The sequence below is a fragment of the Hemicordylus capensis genome, chromosome 2 (assembly GCF_027244095.1).
Source record: "Hemicordylus capensis ecotype Gifberg chromosome 2, rHemCap1.1.pri, whole genome shotgun sequence".
Taxonomy (NCBI): domain Eukaryota; kingdom Metazoa; phylum Chordata; class Lepidosauria; order Squamata; family Cordylidae; genus Hemicordylus; species Hemicordylus capensis.
In genome coordinates this window covers 359947063-359965492 of record NC_069658.1, presented here as the reverse complement: position 1 = coordinate 359965492, position 18430 = coordinate 359947063, and the positions used below count along the sequence as shown (strand labels likewise).

At 43.4% G+C, this 18430-nt stretch overlaps 1 protein-coding gene across 9 annotated transcripts in view; it reads right to left on the bottom strand.

Annotated features, from left to right (window-relative positions):
- Positions 1–18430, bottom strand: part of STK32A (serine/threonine kinase 32A) — a 144888-nt gene that overhangs the window by 74446 nt on the left and 52012 nt on the right. For all 9 annotated transcript variants that reach the window (XM_053289118.1, XM_053289124.1, XM_053289122.1 and 6 more), the window contains one exon: positions 2335–2508. In XM_053289118.1, coding sequence (XP_053145093.1) covers positions 2335–2508 — 174 coding nt within the window. The remainder of the gene's footprint in view (positions 1–2334; positions 2509–18430) is intronic.

The following is an 18430-nucleotide window of genomic DNA, read 5'->3' as shown; positions in this document are numbered from 1 at the left end:
GTATCAGGGCAACAATGTTCCCAAAACTGAGTTCCTGAACAAGGCAGAATGTTCTTCTCACAGAAAGGCATGCAAAGTTTCAAAAATTTTGTCTTGTAAATCTTGCCCAAGAAAAAGCTGAAATGCCAAGGACCAATTGACCAATTAAAATAGTTACTACTCTGGCAACAGTTGAAGTCAGCAGTCTCTACTGTGGTCCCATTGATTTCAATGGTAACACTACATCAAGCTTGGTGATGCTGGGCCAGTTCCTTCTCTCCTTCCACTGCTGGCAGAGGGGGAAAACCTTCTTCCCCACCCAATCTTGCTGGTGGAGGGAGAGAACTCTCCTCTCACTTACCCCACCAGCAAAGGTGGAAACAGACATGTTTTAAAAATTTGAAATCTGGGTTTCTTTGTTTCTAAATTTGCATTTATCCTGTATCTTTGAGATTTCAAGCCACTTAATCATTCAGTGTGCAACATGTGTTTTCAGAGTCCCAAATTCAGAACACTTTGCTAGAGAAATTTTATATATACAGGTTAATATTACATATACAGGTTAATATTACATATAGCAATACTGCTATTCTTCAAACTTCATCACTTTTATAACTTCTTAATTTGCATTCCTTCTACAAAGATTTTCTATTCCCAGAGCTCTAAAGTATTGCAGCATTCACACAGCATAAAAACAGATGAAGTGGAAAGTAATAATGTTTTGATGGGATGCAATTATCCATTTAGAGCTGAATTCTACAGCATTTACTCAAGCCAAAATTCTATTACATGCATTTTTTACTGAACTTCAAATCTCCAAAGAGCTTCTATTGAACAAGTCCTTGGGATAACACACTGCAACCTTGTATATATTAATTACTCTCAAAGGAACACACTATCAATATTGGTCACAATCCAGAGAACCATGCAACTAACTGTGCCCAATCAGCAAAGTTTGGGGTATATTTCTCAAAAAACTACATCCTTACTCTCCCACCAGCTGTGTAGCAAAGGAGTGTTCAAACTCAAAGGAGTGTCAAAAGCAATCTGTGAAATGACATGGAAGGAGTGTTTCCTGTTCCAAGAAGAAAAAGTAAAAATCCCTTGTGGGCACAAAAATTCTTTCAATAGTGACCACTGTCAGCCAACAACCAAACTTCATTTGAAAATGATACAGCTTACACATGAAATGTTACCAAAATTAATTTTGTGAAATAATTGTCTGTGATGAAATAGAAGCAATAAGTGGGCTTCAGATCAAGGTCCCATATAGGAGCAACGTGAATGACTCATTTGGGGTTGGTTCCGATGAAAACAGTCCCTACACAAGATCATGTCAGCCCATGCATTTATTTACGGCTTTATTTAATTCACCAAACACACTAAGGATTCAGTTCCATATCTTAATTCAGGGGTTCTCCGTCTTAAGTCACCAACAGTTTTCTCCCTCCATCTTCCAACTTGAGTAAGGTAATTTATATTACAACTGTGTTTTTCAATGATAAAGGCAGGAAAAAAAGAGATCAAAACCATTCAGTGTATAAGGAGAATGGAGACTATTTTAAAAAGCTTTTTCCTGTTGGAATATATATTTTTAATTTGTTCACTGACTGTTGCAGGATAAACTATACTGTGTACTTCATAAGAACTGTATCTAACAAATGGTAACTCGTGAAATCAGACATGATGATTTCATTCTGATAGCACAAGTTAGGGCTATCTGCCCACAAAGATCAGTAGGTCAGGAAGTGATGTAATGTTTTGGCACTTTGGCATGATTAATGATGATTCATTATACGGGAGAACCTCGTTACACTCGGGGGTTCTGTTCCTAGCCTACTGCTGCGAGTAATGGAACCACGAGTAATGAGACATTAGGGCTAAGGGGAAAGAGGAGTTAGACTCCAGGGTGGAGGGGGGAAATGTTAAGTGTCAAAACAGCCCCAACATGACGCAAAACTTACTGTGGCATGGTCCCCAATGTGCCAAAGAATGCCCTCCAAAGGGCAAAATCCCCCCCCTGCCAATAAAAAAAATCATGGGGGGGGGGGGTAGGAAGAGTCAGTGTGTTGCTTTTAAAATGAGCCACAAAATGCCTCCTTCTGTCTCCTCCTGGGCTCTGAGAGACAAAATTGTGGCCGGAAGTGACTTCCATGATCACTTCAGGCTCTCTAGGAACCGTGGATACATGGGTTTTTACCCCTTTGTATCTGCGGATACTGAAAAAGTTGTCAATGAGACACTGCATGGATACACGGAACTTCAAAAAGCGGTTCCACAAATAATGAGGTTCTCCTGTAGTAAGATCCATACCTGAGGACAAATATGAATGCATCTCTGAAGGCCAGGACTCACCTGTGGATAATGTTTCTACTCTGGAGATAGTCCAGTGCCAATGCTATCTCACAGATGAATAATTTCACAGTGTCCTCTTGGAAGCGGACATTTTGTTGTAGGTGGTAACGCAAGTCCCCTCCAAGAAGCAGATCCACCACCATAAACATGTCTTCCTCATCCTGGAATGAATACCTGATACAGGAGAGAGAGCGAGAGCACATAAGGAGATCGCTTGATTAGTGCTGTGATCAGTGTATATGTGAGCAGAGGCATGGCTCTGCCTGAAGTCAGACTCTGTGTCAACAAGAGGCCAAGGAATTCAGTTATTCTGGTTCAACTAGACTCTAGAGCTCCCTTTATTGCCCTACTAAGCCACAATTCCCTCTATTGACCTATTATCCCACAATTGCCCTATTAATCTTAGAGTTGCTGTTAGATGTGCTATCATACAGCCTACTCTTAACAGGGCAACTATAAATTTAACAGGGCAACTCTAGGGTCCAACTAAACCCGAATTAACCAATTTGTGTAGACACATGATCCATTTTTTTAATGAAGAAAGACTGTAAGCAGCAACATTATTTTATGTACTTTTAATTCCATCTTTCAAAATAAAAATTTCACAAGGCAGCTAAAAAATTAGAAGTACAATCTAAACATACATTAAAATAATAAACACACAATAGCAAAATCACTGTATAAGAGCCAGCACAAAATTTTACATCCTACTTCTTGGAATGCAAGTCTTCAGGTTATTTAAAAAAAAAAACAACAGACAAGAAGGCGGCTAGATAGATTTACCTGGAAAGGAGTACCATAATTGTCCACAGAGAAGGCTCTGTCTCTGGTACCCACCAACCAAATATGATTTAGTGGCATGCTGGAGAGAAGAGCCTGTGATACAAAGCTGAAAGCCCAGGTAGGTTAACATGGGTAAAGGTGGTTCTAAAGATAACTCAGTCCTAGGCCATTCAGGACTTTGAAAGACCAGCACCTAAAACTGAGCCCAGAAACAAATTGATAGCCAGTGTAGACTGGTGGAATATTTTGTTTCTTTGTTGAAAACTGTATCTCACCTTTTTCAATGAAGATCTAAGGCCACTCACAACCAATTGAAACCATACAAATAAAACAATAATCTAAAACTTTCAAAACAAACCAGATCCAGTAGACCATCTAAATTTTTTAAAACAGCAACAGGTCAGGATTCTGGAGAGGTGTGAAAAAGCATATTTAAATAGCAAAGTCTTCACAAGGTTCCAAACCACCAACAGAGAGGGCACCAACTGAATCTTCCAGAGGAGGGAAGGGCAAAAGGCAGGGGCTATCAATAAGAAGGCCCTCCAAGGGTGGCACAAGGTATTGGGGCATCTGAGGTGTGGCAAGAAAGGGTTAGGCCCCTTTTGAAACCTTGCACACTTTGAAAGTGGTGTGGGGGATAAGGAGGGGCAGAGGTTGCTAACAGCCTCCTCTTCTCTCCTTGTGTTTCTTGCAAGCTTTGCAAGGAATGTGAAAAGAGGTTCTCTGATGGAGGGGTTAGGGGATATCTTGCCACCCTGCTGGGACTCCAATAACCTGCTACCTAAGGCAACTGCCTCTCCTCTCCTCATCTAATGAAAAGACTGTCTCTGAGATCATCTCCTGTGTAGCCAAGGCTTCAAAGGAGAAGGTGCACGCAGGAGGCCTCTTTAATGGACCTTATGGAGTGGGAGAAGGGGGTCCTTCAAGTACCTTGGCCCTGTTTAGTGCTTTAAAGATCGTTACTGGTCTCTGGGACAATCCAAAAGGACAATCCAGGGATAGACTGGGACTTCTGTTGATGTACCGATCGCCCCGCTGCCCAACAGAGTACCTAACTGAGCTGACGGACTTGGTCTCGGGCTTGGCTTTGGAGTCTCCCAGGCTTGTGGTGGTGGGGGACTTCAATGCTCATTTTGGGACCAATTTGTCCAGGGCAGCTCAGATGTTCATAGTGGCCATGAGCCAGCGTGGTGTAGTGGTTAGAGTGCTGGACTAGGACCGGAGAGACCCGAGTTCAAATCCCCATTCAGCCATAAAACTAGCTGGGTGACTCTGGGCCTGTCACTTCTCTCTCAGCCTAACCTACTTCACAGGGTTGTTGTGAAAGAGTAACTCAAGTATGTAGTGCACCGTTCTGGGCTCCTTGGAGGAAGAGCGGGATATAAATGTTAAAAAAAAACTAAATTAAAAAAAATAAACTATGGGCCTATCTCAAGTGGTCTCGGGACTGACGCACATTGCTGGTCACACACTTGATCTGGTCTTTCACTGTGAACAGGGTGGTGTCCCATGGGTGGAGACTCCTATGATTTCCCCAGTGTCATGGACAGACCAACATCTGGTTAAGGTTGGACTCATGAACACATTCCACCTCCGCAGGGGCGGACGGCCCATTAGGATATTCTGCCCAATAGCAATAGCAATAGCAATAGCACTTACATTTCTATACCGCTTTATAGCCGAAGCTCTCTAAGCGGTTTACAATGATTTAGCATATTGCCCCCAACATTCTGGGTACTCATTTTACCGACCTCGGAAGGATGGAAGGCTGAGTCAACCTTGAGCCCCTGGTCAGGACTGAACTTGTAACCTTCTGGTTACAGGGCGGCAGTTTTACCACTGCGCCACCAGGGGCTCTCAAGAAGGTTACTGGATCCAATAGGATTCTGAGAAGCCTTGGAGGGATTTTGTGTCGTTCTGCCAGTGACCCTGTCGACACTCTGGTGGAGAATTGGAACAATCAACTCACCAGGGCAGTGGACACGATTGCTCCTGAGTGTTCTCTGCAACCCACTTTGGCCCCTTGGTTTACAGAGGAACTAGGGGGGCTAAAGCAGCAAGGTAGATGACTAGAGCACAAGTGGAGAAAGACTCAATTCGAATCTGACAGATTATTACACAGAGCACATTTGAAGATCTATGCTGAGGCGATACATGCGGCAAAGAAGCAATTCTTTCCCACCTGCATTGCATCCGCTATTTCACATCCAGCAGAGTTGTGAAGGGACTATTGTGGGCCCCTTCTTCCTTGAACCAGTACTTGGAACCAACAATTACTCACTGTGATGTTTTTAATGAGTTTTTTGTGGACAAAATCTCTCATATTCGGGGTGGCTTGGATTCAAACTCCACAATTGTCACAATATCTGATGCCGAGGTCCAGCAGCTCCTCTTATGCAATGACTCTGGATCAGTTTCAGTTTGTGACTCCTAAGGATGTGGACAAGTTGCTTGAAATGGTGCAGCCTACCACCTGTCCTCGTGATCCTTGCCCGACATGGCTTATACTATCTAGCAGGGAGGCTGCCATAGAGGGCCTGGTAGATATTAGAAATGCATATCTGAGGGAGGGCAGGATGCGTCCTTGTCTTAAGGAGGCAATCATTAGACCACTTCTGAGGAAGCCTGCCTTGGATCCCTCAGACAGCTTGGCCTGTCTCCAAGCTTCTCTGGGTGGCATAGTGATTGAGAAGGTGGTAGCCCCCCAGCTCCAGGAGGTATTGAAAGAAACTGATTATCTAGACCAGGGATTCTCAAACTTGGGTCCTCGGGTGTTATTGGACTTCAACTCCCATAATCCCCAGCCTCAGTGGCCTTTGGTTGGGGATTATGGGAGTTGAAGTCCAATAACACCTGAGGACCCAAGTTTGAGAATCACTGATCTAGACCCATTTCAAACTGGCTTTTGAATGGGCTATGGGGTTTCAGACTGCCCTTGTCGGCCTGATGGATGATCTCCAATTGAGAATTGACCGAGGGAGTGTGACTCTGTTGGTCCTCTTGGATCTCTCGGAAGCCTTTGATATTATTGACCATAGAATCCTTCTGGAACGTCTGAGGCGGTTGAGGGTAGGAGGCACCTCTTTGCAGGGGTTCCGCTCCTACCTCATGAGCAGATTTCAGATGGTGTCTCTTGGAGACTGTTCTTCAAAATTTGAACTTTTGTATGGTGTCAATATTGTATGGTGTCAGAGCTCAATATTGTCTCTGATGTTGTTCAACATCTACATGAACATTGGGAGAGATCATAAGGAGATTTGATGTGGGATGTTATCAATATGCTGATGACACCCAAATCTATTTTTCCATGTCAACATCATCAGGAGAAGGCATAACCTCCCTAAATGTCTGCCTGGAGGAAGTAATGGGCTGGATGAGAAATAACAAACTGAAGCTGAATCCAAATAAGATGGATGTACTTATTGTGCAGGGTCAGAACTCGGGAGATGATTTTGATCTGCCAGTTCTGGATAGGGTCATGCTCCCCCAGAAGGAACAGGTACACAGTCTGGGGGTGCTTCTGGATCCTAACGTCTCCCTGGTGTCCCAGGTTGAGGCAGTGGCCAGAGCGGCTTTCTATCAGCTACAGCTGATATGCCAGCTGCATCCGTTTCATGAGATGAATGACTTCAGAACGGTGGTACATATGCTGGTAACCTCTAGGCTGGATTACTGCAATGTACTCTATGTGGAACTGTCCTTGTACGTCATCCGGAAACTGCAGTTGGTCCAGAATGCGGCAGCCAGGTTGGTCTCTGGGTCATCTAGGAGAGACCATATTACTTCTGTCTTGAAACAACTACACTGGCTGCTGATACATTTCCAGACAAAACACAAGGTGCTGGTTATTACCCACAAAGCCCTAAACAGCTTAGTCCCTAGGTATTTAAGAGAATGTCTTCTTCACCATGAGCCCCATCACCTATTAAGATCATCTGGAGAGGTTCGTCTGCAATTTCCACCAACCTGTCTGGTGGCTACTCAGGAACGGGCCTTCCCTGTTGCTGCCCCTGGACTTTGGAATATGCTCCCTATTGAAATAAGAGCCTCTCCATCTATGGCACCTTTTAAAAAGGCATTGAAGACACATTTATTCACCCAGTCTTTTAATTAGATTTCTAGTTTTAAGGTTTTAATGTTGGGTTTTAAGTGATTTTAATGTTTAGAATAATTTTAATTGTTTAATTGATTTAATGTTTAAATAATTTTAAATGTTAACTGCCAAGAGACACAAATTTTGGGCAGTATCACAATATGTTAAATAAAAATAGAATAAAATGTATTTCTGAGCTAAATACAAAGTGCTGGTTATTACTTATAAAGCCCTTAATGGCTTGGGTCCAGGGTACTTAAGAGAGCACCTTCTCTGTCATGAACCCTGTTGCTATTAAGATAATCTAGGGAGGTCTGGTTACGGTTGCCACAGGCTCCTTTGGTTGCAACTTCTCTGTGGCTGCCCTAGGGCTTTGGAATATGCTCCCTGTCAAACTAAGAACATCTCCTTCTCTGTTTGCTTTTAGGAAGACCCTCAAGACACACCTGTTTTCTCAGACTTTTAAATGAAATTAAACTGTTTTTATCTCATGAGATAGTTTTAACTTTTCATTCTGTGAAATTGTTTTAACTGTTTTATATTTGTTGTGTTTAAATTGTATACACTGCCTAGAGAGCCACATATTAAGGTGGTATATAAATATGATAAATAAATTACATACACCTTGAATTGCACCTGAGGAAAAACTGGTAACCAGTGCAGCTGAAAAGACCAGGTGCAATACATTCCAGGAGTCCCATGCTTGGCAGGAACGTGGCAGTTGCATGTTATATGTAAGAGTCCAGCTCACACCAGCCAGCATTCTGGTGGCCATGTTCTGAACCCATACTATCTTTAAAGGCGGCTCCACATCAAGAGCACTGATCTGATCTAATCTTGATGTGACAAGTGCATGGGTGACTGGCCAGGTCTTATCTCTCCAAGTAAGGCTTCAAATAATTGCTTCAACAATATGTCGTTTGGTTCCCAGTGCTTACTGAATAGTTTTATCTCATCTGTTGATCCAAAATTCCCACATTAAAAAAACCCATTCACTATCTACAGGAATTGTGATATTCTAGTTTAGTTGGGCTGTACCCATGGATATGCCACTAAGGTTTCTTTTCCTTAATTACTGAAGATACAGCACCCCACTTCCCATCCTTTTTTGATGAGGGGAAACACTACTCTTTACACTACTCTGTAAAGAGACCATAAATGTACAAACATTTTTATCACAGAATACCACCAAGGGTCATTTTCCACATTTGCAAAAAGGCATGAAATATGAAAAAAGATTTTAAAAGAAAATGGAAATCTTGACAGTCACCAAAGTGGAAGGCATGGAAGGTAGCAAAGTTGCACAACTGGTGGCAGCTTATACCAAAACATAACAGAAGGCATTCCCAAGCCCTTCATTTAATATTCTATAGCCAAGGGCTTGAGCCGGGGCTCAAGTCTGTCTTGAAAGTGGAAACATCACCTCTCTTCTTGACACCCTTTGCCACCTAATCCTTGACATATGTAGTTACTCAGTGGCATGGGAGACCCATGCCACCTCTGGGGATGGGGCCATAGCTCAGTGGTAGTGCATCTGCTTTACATGTAGAAAGTCCCAGGTTCCATCCCTGGCATCTCCAGGTAGGGCTGAGAAAGACCTGCCTGAAATCTGCACTGCTGCCAGTCAGTAGATAACACTGAGCTAGATGGACCAATGGTCTGACTTGGTATAAGGCACCTCCCTATGTTCCTACAGAAAATGTGTTCTGCTCAAGGGCACTTGCATTTATTCTTCCTTCCTGTGCTCCAAGGCTAAGCTCTGGCACTGAAAAAAGAAGAGGTGAGGACCCAAATGCAGCCCTGCTTCAAACATCTCCAACTCCCTTTCACAAAGCCTTAAATTTCCCTCACAAGGCCTTTCTGCTTGACTTCTTTTAAGTAACCGTGAGTTAAATGTGGGCTCAAAAAATCAATATGTTTTAGACATAGAGAAATCAATGCTCTTGAATACAGAGTTGAAAATTTGCTGCTTTTGTGCCAAGAGATTCCCTGAGGAGTCAACGTAATTAAATAAAAGATAAAATCACATCATCTCTAAGTCAATGGGCAAAGCAGGATGCATGAACATACGCAACCAACACAGAAGATACAATCATGCAAGCCTTCGTCACCTCACAATGTGCAAGACTACTAGAGATGACCTCAGCACAAACCACAACCATACCTCAATGTGCCTAATGCCTTGTCCTCATGTTTTAGATGGAGAAACAGTAGCAGTGGGAGAGGTGAGACACCAAGGCCTTCTCCATCAGCTTGGCTGGGACCACCTGCCATTTGGCCCCATGCTCCAGAGCTGTCTCTTATAGTGACTATGGATTTGCAGCGATATGGAGAAAGACATGGAAATCCAAAAAATAATTCCGCTAAAATGTTCCAGTTGCTCAGTCACCAGCAAAATTGTATATAATCACTCAACATCCATCAGAGGACTAAATAAAAAAGTCTGTGGTACTCTTGGATATTAGACACCTACATTTTATTGTGACTAATTTTCATGAATCTCTTGCTTTATACATGTTCATATATTGCACTGGAAAAGGATGAGAAAATACACTCTAAAAAGGTTTCCTTACTATGGGGTAAAGGTAAAGTGTGCCATCAAGTTGAATTTGACTCCTGGTGCCCACAGAGTCCTGTGGTTTTCTTTGGTAGAATACAGGAGGGCTTTACCATTGCCTCCTCCTGCGCAGAATGAGATGATGCCTTTCAGCATCTTCCTATATCACTGCTACCCGATATAGTACCAGCGGGGATTCGAACCGGCAACCTTCTGCTTGTTAGTCAAGCATTTCCCCGCTGCACCATTAGGTGGCTAGGACATACTGTATGCTAAATTACACTGTATGAACATCTTTATCACAGTCAATTAGCTTTTTGGAAAGCAGCTTTTAAGTAAAGGTTGTAGCACTAAAAAAAACAAAAAACAGACAGAAAATGTCAACGAAGAGATGAGTGGCTACAGAACAGGGCAGTGGCAGTACAATTTCTTGCAAATTCTTGTTAGTGTTGGCTGAATAAAGTGGTTATTTCAGGAAAGATATTGGCTCCACAGATTAAGAGTTAAGCATTCAAGTGGCAATGTGAAGACATATCTGTTCATACACAAGGAGGATAGCGATACTACAGTTCTTGGACTGTGAACTGAATTAGATTTGTAGTGGCTTGAAAACCCTGCTCAATAGAGAAGGATACAAGAAATTAATCTAGTGGTTAGTTGTTGTTACTGCTAATGATGCTCTCTATAGGGATCTTCATCATCCTACAAGAGTGCAGCAAGAAAGAAAGAAAGGAAGGAAGGAAGGAAGGAAGGAAGGAAGGAAGGAAGGAAGGAAGGAAGGAAGGAAGGAAGGAAGCAAACCGCTCCTGAGAAGCACCCTTTCAACCCTAATTCATTTTCCTCACAATATGTAAAATTCAAAGACTGCTGTGCATAAGTATTCTAAGGTCATAAAATCAGATAGTTCAGTGTATACTCGCAGTACATACTTTCTCTCCAGGTCTTCACTTTAGCCCCATCAATAATATTTCACAGAGAAAGAGCCTGCCCTCAGCAATTTTTTAATGCCTTAGGGCTTATTTATATGGCTTTAGCTTTTGAGACCATGGGGACTGATTCAGCCCTGAATTAAAAATAACAATCACAAATATAATGCAGAAATTGGACTAAGGTAATGATGAAAATCAGAGTTTGGCTGTGGTCAAAGCACTTGAGAGGTACAATACAGTCACTTGTCCTGAAGAAATCATAAAAGGTTCATCTGCAGTTGCCACCAGCTTGTCTAGTGGGTACGCAGGGACGCGCCTTCTCTGTTGCTGCCCTGACACTTTGGAATGTGTTTCCCTGGAGTTCTCATCCACACAGCAAGCTTTATCGCAAGTTTTCTGTGAGGTCTTACTGAGAACTCAAAGTTCTTCAACGTGGTCTCTGTCTTCTACACATAGGGGCTATGTGCCTGCACAGACCACATTGGAATCTGACAAGCTTGATTTCTCCTGCTTTGGGTGGGAACCCCACCCCCAGCCACTATATGAGGCTGTGCCACGCCTAATCCCCAGTCTTTCTTCGTCCGCACTTCAGGGAACATCGTGGTGTCTTTCAGCTCAGCCACCCGTTGGCTCTGGTAGTCTGGTTGTTTTTCTCCTGTTTTCTTTGGCTTTCTTTAGTTTTCCCTTTTTTTCTCCTTTGCACAGTTGCATTTTTCACCTTTGCGTTTTTCTTTTAACCATCTTTCCTTCAAGCTCTGGTCCCAGGTGGGATGGGGCGTGGTGGACTGCCAGCCCTTGGCATATATGCTGGGTATGAAGAACTTTTTAAAAAGTGTATCCACTGCCTATCAAACCTCATCTCCCCCGATATGCACATGGAGTGCCTCTTGTGTTTTGGGGGAGTCCCACATAGTCGAGACCTGCCTGCATTGCCAGAAGTTTACTAAGCAGGCTTGCAGGAATAGGGCTTTTCGCTTGCGCGCTGCCCTATGGGATCTGGCTCTCTGTTCTTCAGAAGCTTTAAAAATTAAACAGTCTCTGAAAATGGCTGCTTCGATGTCAGGAGACCCATCGGCTGTCAATACCGTGGAGCACCAGGTCCTGGTATCGGGATCGTTGCCCTCAGGCAGCGTCAAGCGGTCGGAGGAACTTCCCTCTTACCAGCCTCAGGCAGCTTCTGCAATTCCACTGAAATCATCGGGGGTAAAGACAAAGAAGAAGAAGGCTAAGACTCAGAAGCAATCCCCAACGGATCAAGATCGAAGTCTTATAATCACAAGTGGACTCGCTTTGTGTCCTTTGCCACCCTGCATGGGTTTGATGCCTATAATCCATCTGTACAAGACATTTGTAATTATCTGCTGTCCCTTAAGGAATCGGGGTTGAAACTTGCCTCCCTTAAGGTACATTTGGCTGCCATTGCGGCCCGTTCTCCCTCTGACCGGATTTTGTGGTTCAAAGATCCGGTGGTTAAAGGTTTCCTGAAAGGTCTGAAACACTTGTTTCCAGACAATCTGGTCATGTCACCAGCCTGGGATCTGTCCGTGGTTCTAGCTGGTCTGCTAAGGCTGCCCTTTGAGCCTTTGGCTTCTATTGACCCCGTCTCCTGACTTGGAAGGTTGCTTTTTTGGTGGCCATTACATCCGCCAGGAGGGTTGGTGAGTTGCATAGGGGTGTGCAATTTGGTATTTTCAGTGTTTCGGTTCGGACCCGAACCGAAACACCCCTGTTCTGTTCTGTGCCCGAATTTTGCTCACCTGAATCACCCCCGATTCGGTTCGGATTCGGATTTACCCGAATCCAAATCGATTCAGGTAAGAAAAATGGGTCCTGGGGCCAAAAGAGTGGGGTGGGGTGATAGTGCCCAATGGGTGGAGGCTACCACCCAAATTTCAGGGGGATTGGGCAAAGGGCTGATTTTTGGTGATTTTTTGAAGTTTTAGTGTCTTTGGGGCAGATCGGGGGCAGAAAGTGGGATCTGGGTGAGAAGAGTGGGGTGGGGTGGTAGTGCCTCAATTGCAGAGTGATTGGGCAGAGGGCTGATTTTTGGGGAATTTCTGAAGTTTACGCGTTTTTAAGGTTTCTCCCCATTAGGTAGAATGGGGGGTGTATCGCTTCACGTCGGGGGGAAAGGGGTGGCCTAGAGCGGTGTGGGGTTGGTGGTAGTGCCGGCAAGGGGCAAGGAAGGGGCAAGGAAGCTACCTGAATTTTTTCAAAGGATTTGGGCAGAGGGCTGATTTTTGGTTAATTGTTGAAGTTCATGTCTTTAAGGTTTAGATTCTAGGATAGCAAATTAGAGTGGATTCATGGTATGTCACTGAAAATCTCATTTGCTATCATAGAATCCACACTCAGAATACCTTAGAAACAACAGAACCCTGTACGCCATGGGTTAGAAACCCATGGGGGTGGTTGGCACCCTATGTGCACTACAACACCACTCGCTCTGGGCCACCCCAGCACCCCCCAAGTGCACTTATGGGGCTGCTGAAAGCTCCATTCTATTATAACTTATGAGGAAAAACCTTAAAGACGCGTAAACTTCAACAATTAACCAAAAATCAGCCCTCTGCCCAAATCCTTTGAAAAAATTCAGGTAGCTTCCATGCCCCTACCTGGCACTACCACCAACCCCACACCGCTCTAGGCCACCCCTTCCCCCCCCCCTGACGTGAAGCGATACACTCTCCATTATACTTAATGGGGGAAAACCTTAAAGATGCGTGAACTTCAGAAATTCACCAAAAATCAGCCCTTCGCCCAATCCCTCTGCAATTGGGGTGGTAACCTCCACCCATTAGGCACTACCACCCCACCCCACTCTTTTGGCCCCAGGACCTTTTCAATTAAAGTAAAAGGAAAGCAATTTCTGCACTGAAATCAATGGAGGCAAAAAGGCGGGAAATTCAAAGAGATGTCAAACTGAAAACGGAGGGGGAAGAAGAAGACAAGGCTGGCACTTTTCTAGGTCACAAAAAGGAGACCTGAAACACCCGAAAAATTCAGACCCGAAACAGGGGTGATTCGTTTCGGGTCCGAAAATTATTGGGTCTCATCATGGGTGATTCGGTTCAGCTCCGAATCACCCGAAATTGGTTGTTTTGGGCACAGATCATTCTGTGCCCGAAACATTTTGCACATCCCTAGAGTTGCGGGCCCTGCAGGCTGACCAACTGTACCTGCAGTTCCATAAGGACAAGGTAGTACTCCAGACGGATATCAAGTTCCTGCCTAAGGTGGTGTCCATGTTTCACTGCTCGTCCCCACTCACTCTGCCCATGTTATTTCCAAATCCTTCATCGGATGCGGAGAGGCGGTTGTACCTTTGGATGTATGTAGGGCTCTGTCCTTTTACGTGCAGAGATCTGCTGAGTGGAGGAAGTCCCCCTCTTTGTTTGTTTTGTATGATGGGCCATGATAAGGACTTCAGGTCTCGGCCCAATCCATGCCCCAGTGGATAGTCTCCACTACTGAATTGTGTTATCAACTGGCCCGTAAGCAGCTGCCTGCCCCTGTGAAGGCTCACTCTGCTAGGTCCATGGTGGCCTCTGTGGCCTTGATCAGGTGGTCCCGTTGGATGCTATCTGTCATGAGGGGATGAGGAGTGGTGTAGCCACATATAGCAGCGGGCGGGGTTCCCGCCCAAAGCAGGAGAAACCGAGCTTGTTAGATTCCAATGTGGTCTCTGCGCAGGTGCATAGCCCATATGTGTAGAAGTACAGATGACCACTAGAAGAACCAACGTTATAGGTGAGTAACCTGTAGTTATCCCAAAAACCCAATGCAAAAAGTGGATTTTCTTTATCCCAGATATAAATTGGGCTGCACTCTGTGAAAAATCCAAATTGGGTGTGAAATGCTCCCTGGTAGCTCACAAGGAATTTGGGGTAAATCTGTCCGATATGTGAACACACACCCTCCATTCCAGAGAAGATGAGAGCTAAAGGGCTTTAAAAGCCCTGTGTGAAAAACTTCCTGCTGAAACAAGAGCCTCCCCATCTCTGACACTTTTTAAAAGTCCCTAAAGACTCATTTTTTTCACCCAAGCTGTTTAACTTGACTGTCATTTTAAATTGTTTTAAGGTTTTCATCTTTAATTTGTTTTATGTTGTTATAAACTGCCCAGACACAGAAGTTTGGGGGAGTCTACAAATCAGAGAGAAATAAACAAACAGATAAATAAACAGATAAATACATATTCCGTCAATACCCATAAATTCTGCAAATATAGTTCAAGTTCAAAGTAAAAAATAAAAGTTTGTCTTAATGTTACAAGAAATGTTCTATTGGGTTCCTCTAACATACAGTGATAAAAGATATGCTGATTTCTGCAGTTGACCGTTCAGCATTTTGTGTCAGCAAATCTATATGTGCTAATAATATAAGGTGCCACCCCTGGAATTCGGGGCCCAAGTCCAGTGCTTCCACACCCCAAGGGCCCCCAAATCCTCTTTCATCTGTCCTGGGTGGTGTGGTCGCTGCTGGCCTGCACTGTGCCGGGCAGCCAAGTATGATTGTGACCTGTGCTGGGTGCTTTAGAGACAGAATGGGGAAAGAAATATGTGGGATGGGAATATGTTACGTTATGTGCTGAAAAGTTCCTGCTAATGCATATTTGCATAAATATACCTGTTTTATATTCTTACATTCTTGTGAATTCTGTTGCAGTTTGTGCCCTCGAGAACCCATGTATTAAAAATGCCGTGTGTGTGGAGGGGTGGGGATGATGCTTAACTTGCAGCGGGGGGGAGCATCCAGCGAGCGGGGGGGGGGGGGGACGGACTCCAAAGGCTTTTAGGTCTAGGCTCCAAAACTACCTAGGTGCACCTCTGCTAATACTTAGTTTCCACTTATGAAACCCATCCTGGGAAGCTCTACCGTTAATATTCTGTATACACTCCTACAAGGGACAGACCACAAGGAATGTAACAACCCATAAACAGCAAGTCTACTGCAGGCCATACTGTAAGGGCACCGTAAGTGCCGTTATAACAAATCAATTCAATTACTTTCATGGTGCTTAGTAAAGTGGAAGGAATACCCATGCTTCCATCCCCCAGTAATGAATTCTTCTTTTGAAGGTGCCTAAGCAAAAGAGATCAAGGATATGGGTTCTTCATGTAAAAGAAGTGTCAAGATCTACCTAATGAGAATAAGCAATGCAGGGTAACATCGGAGGCCTAGTATCTACTTTGCAAAAAGGAGAGGTTCAGATACATCTGGAAACTACGCCTTCTTTACAAAAATCTTTTTTTATTCAATAAGTATTTGAACTTCAAAAAGCAAAGCAATCAAGATCATTATGTACACGCTGCACAGAGAAGCAATACCAACAGAAAATCACAAAGAACAATAACTACCCAAACAGAGAAAAAAGTATACAACTTAAGAAAGAACCTGGAGTCATTCCGTGCTCCAAATATTTTATATTTTTATATATATATATATATATATATATATATATATATATATATATACACACACACACACACACACACACACACACACACACACACAGAGGTATTTAAAACATATATACACGCACGTGGACACACACAAACACACATCCCAGTTACAGATATATGTACTATATTCAGATACATGCATATATACTTGTATGCCAGACATATCGCGATGTACCTTTAACTCATCTTAGGTTGTTCCAAGCAAAACAAATTACTGTTTCCAGATTCTAATTGAAGATTGAATCAATGGGGACTGGACTGGCTTATTGTAGCTGCTTTGTGCTAAGGGAAGGGCTTTCTGCATATGTGTTTCTGAGGCATTCTTCTTCAATCAGTCTACTGATGCAAAGAGAAAAGTCTCAGCTAATAACTGATACAGGAGACTGAGACTAGAGTCAAACAAGGGTCTTTAATTTAATTAATTTGTTCAATACATTTATATACCACTCATTAATATGTAACATTTCCCCAAAGCAGTGAACTTTTGATATGGTATAGTTCTCCCATAGGATTGTATAACCTAAGAAGTGATGTGGGGGTAGTGGTATGTGCTTGTTTGACAGCACCCACCTCACCAAACTTTCCTTTGATGAGGAAAATTTCCTTTGTGTGAAAGTTCACACATCCACAAAAGATCTGTGTCAGGAACCAGTTCCGGCACCATTTAGCTTCCTGAAGATATGAAGTGGAATCACTTGCATCCACATCTCCTGCAAAAACAACCAATCTCCCAATCTTCTTCCAGCATCTTCCTTTCCACATACAGGAACGTATCCGCTACAACTGATTTTCATACAGACTGATTCCCTCTTAGGAGCATGTAACACAGAGACCCAGATGTAGGACGTGTGGCCAGATGACAGATCACTTTCACAGCTAGAACAGCAGAACCAGTTTAAGCCAAGGCTTAATACTGTAGCTTCGGGCCTGCCCTGGTGCCTATGCTATTGGAAATATCTACATAAATCTAGAGCACTCTGTCAACACTAGCAAGTCTGCAAAAGGATGCAAGCTGGGCTTTTCTCCAACAGTGATATTTGAAGAGGAATTAAAATTTAAGGTGAAGATGCCTTCACACTTACAATGAACCTCTTTGTAATTGGAGCTATTTGTTCAGGGGAAATTAATTTAACCCCCCTGCTTGGTATTGATTGCCAAAGACATACTGACCCAATTGAGCCTAGACCAATGGCTCAGAGAGGCAGGGACTGCATTTCCCCAGCTATGGTTTAAGAAGCGCTGTCAGATGCATTCATTTATCATGTACTCTGTTTCCCAAGCATCTTTCATAGGCTGCTCAGTGAACACCTCTGCAAGTAATAGGCTACTGCTTTCCGCCTCTCTTTGCCTTTATGGGTCAGTGGTGGTGGTGGGGATAATAAAGGTAACTAACACAACCAAAAAGAAATATCTAGCCTAGGAAACTTCAGCTAAAAACCTTTCACAGACAGAGAAGACCAATGAGGAACATTGTGGCTTGTAGTAAAGTGTATAAACAAAGCATTAAGCAATACAAGTGCTGCATATAAGCAGTGCTGCACAAACAGACAGTATCAAGGGTTTACACTTATTACAGATGGTTCCGAAAAGAGGTTTGTGATCAGTACAAATTCCAAAGGCATGCCTATAGAGAGAAGTGTGGAACTTCGACTTGTAAACACAACAAGGGCTTTTCTGTCAATTTGTGCATAGTTCATTTCAGCGGAAGACATAATCCTACAATACTAATCAACTGAGCCATGTGGCAAACTAGGGCTAAGCACAGATCCAACATCATAAGATGAAGCATCAGTGGTAATGAACAGTGGTTTCTTTTCATCATGTCTAAGCACACTATCAGAAGCCAATAACCTCTTGACATTCCAGAAATCATCCTCATGCTGGCAAGTCCAGCATTAAGAAACTCCATTTCCAAGTACACAATGAAGTACTTGTAAACTCACAAGTTCATCAAATGTTTTAGTTCTGGGTGAAGCAGCAGTTTTGAATGCTTCTATTATGGCAAATGCCAGGGCTCTACAGATAGTCAGAACCAGTTCGCTTTTGTTCAGGACTATTTTCTACTTTCAAAAGGAAAGCCTCTCTGCAAACCAAATCCCAGGAAACATGCTGACAAATATAAAATTCTTCAGTATGTCCAAGAGCAGCCATTTTAGCACAGGACCTATTCAAGTTCCCAACTGGGGCTTATTTCAGACTGTTTACTAGCAGCACTTGAGAACAAATTCACACTTCCTGCTGATACTTCAGCTCTCAGCCAAACTCATCT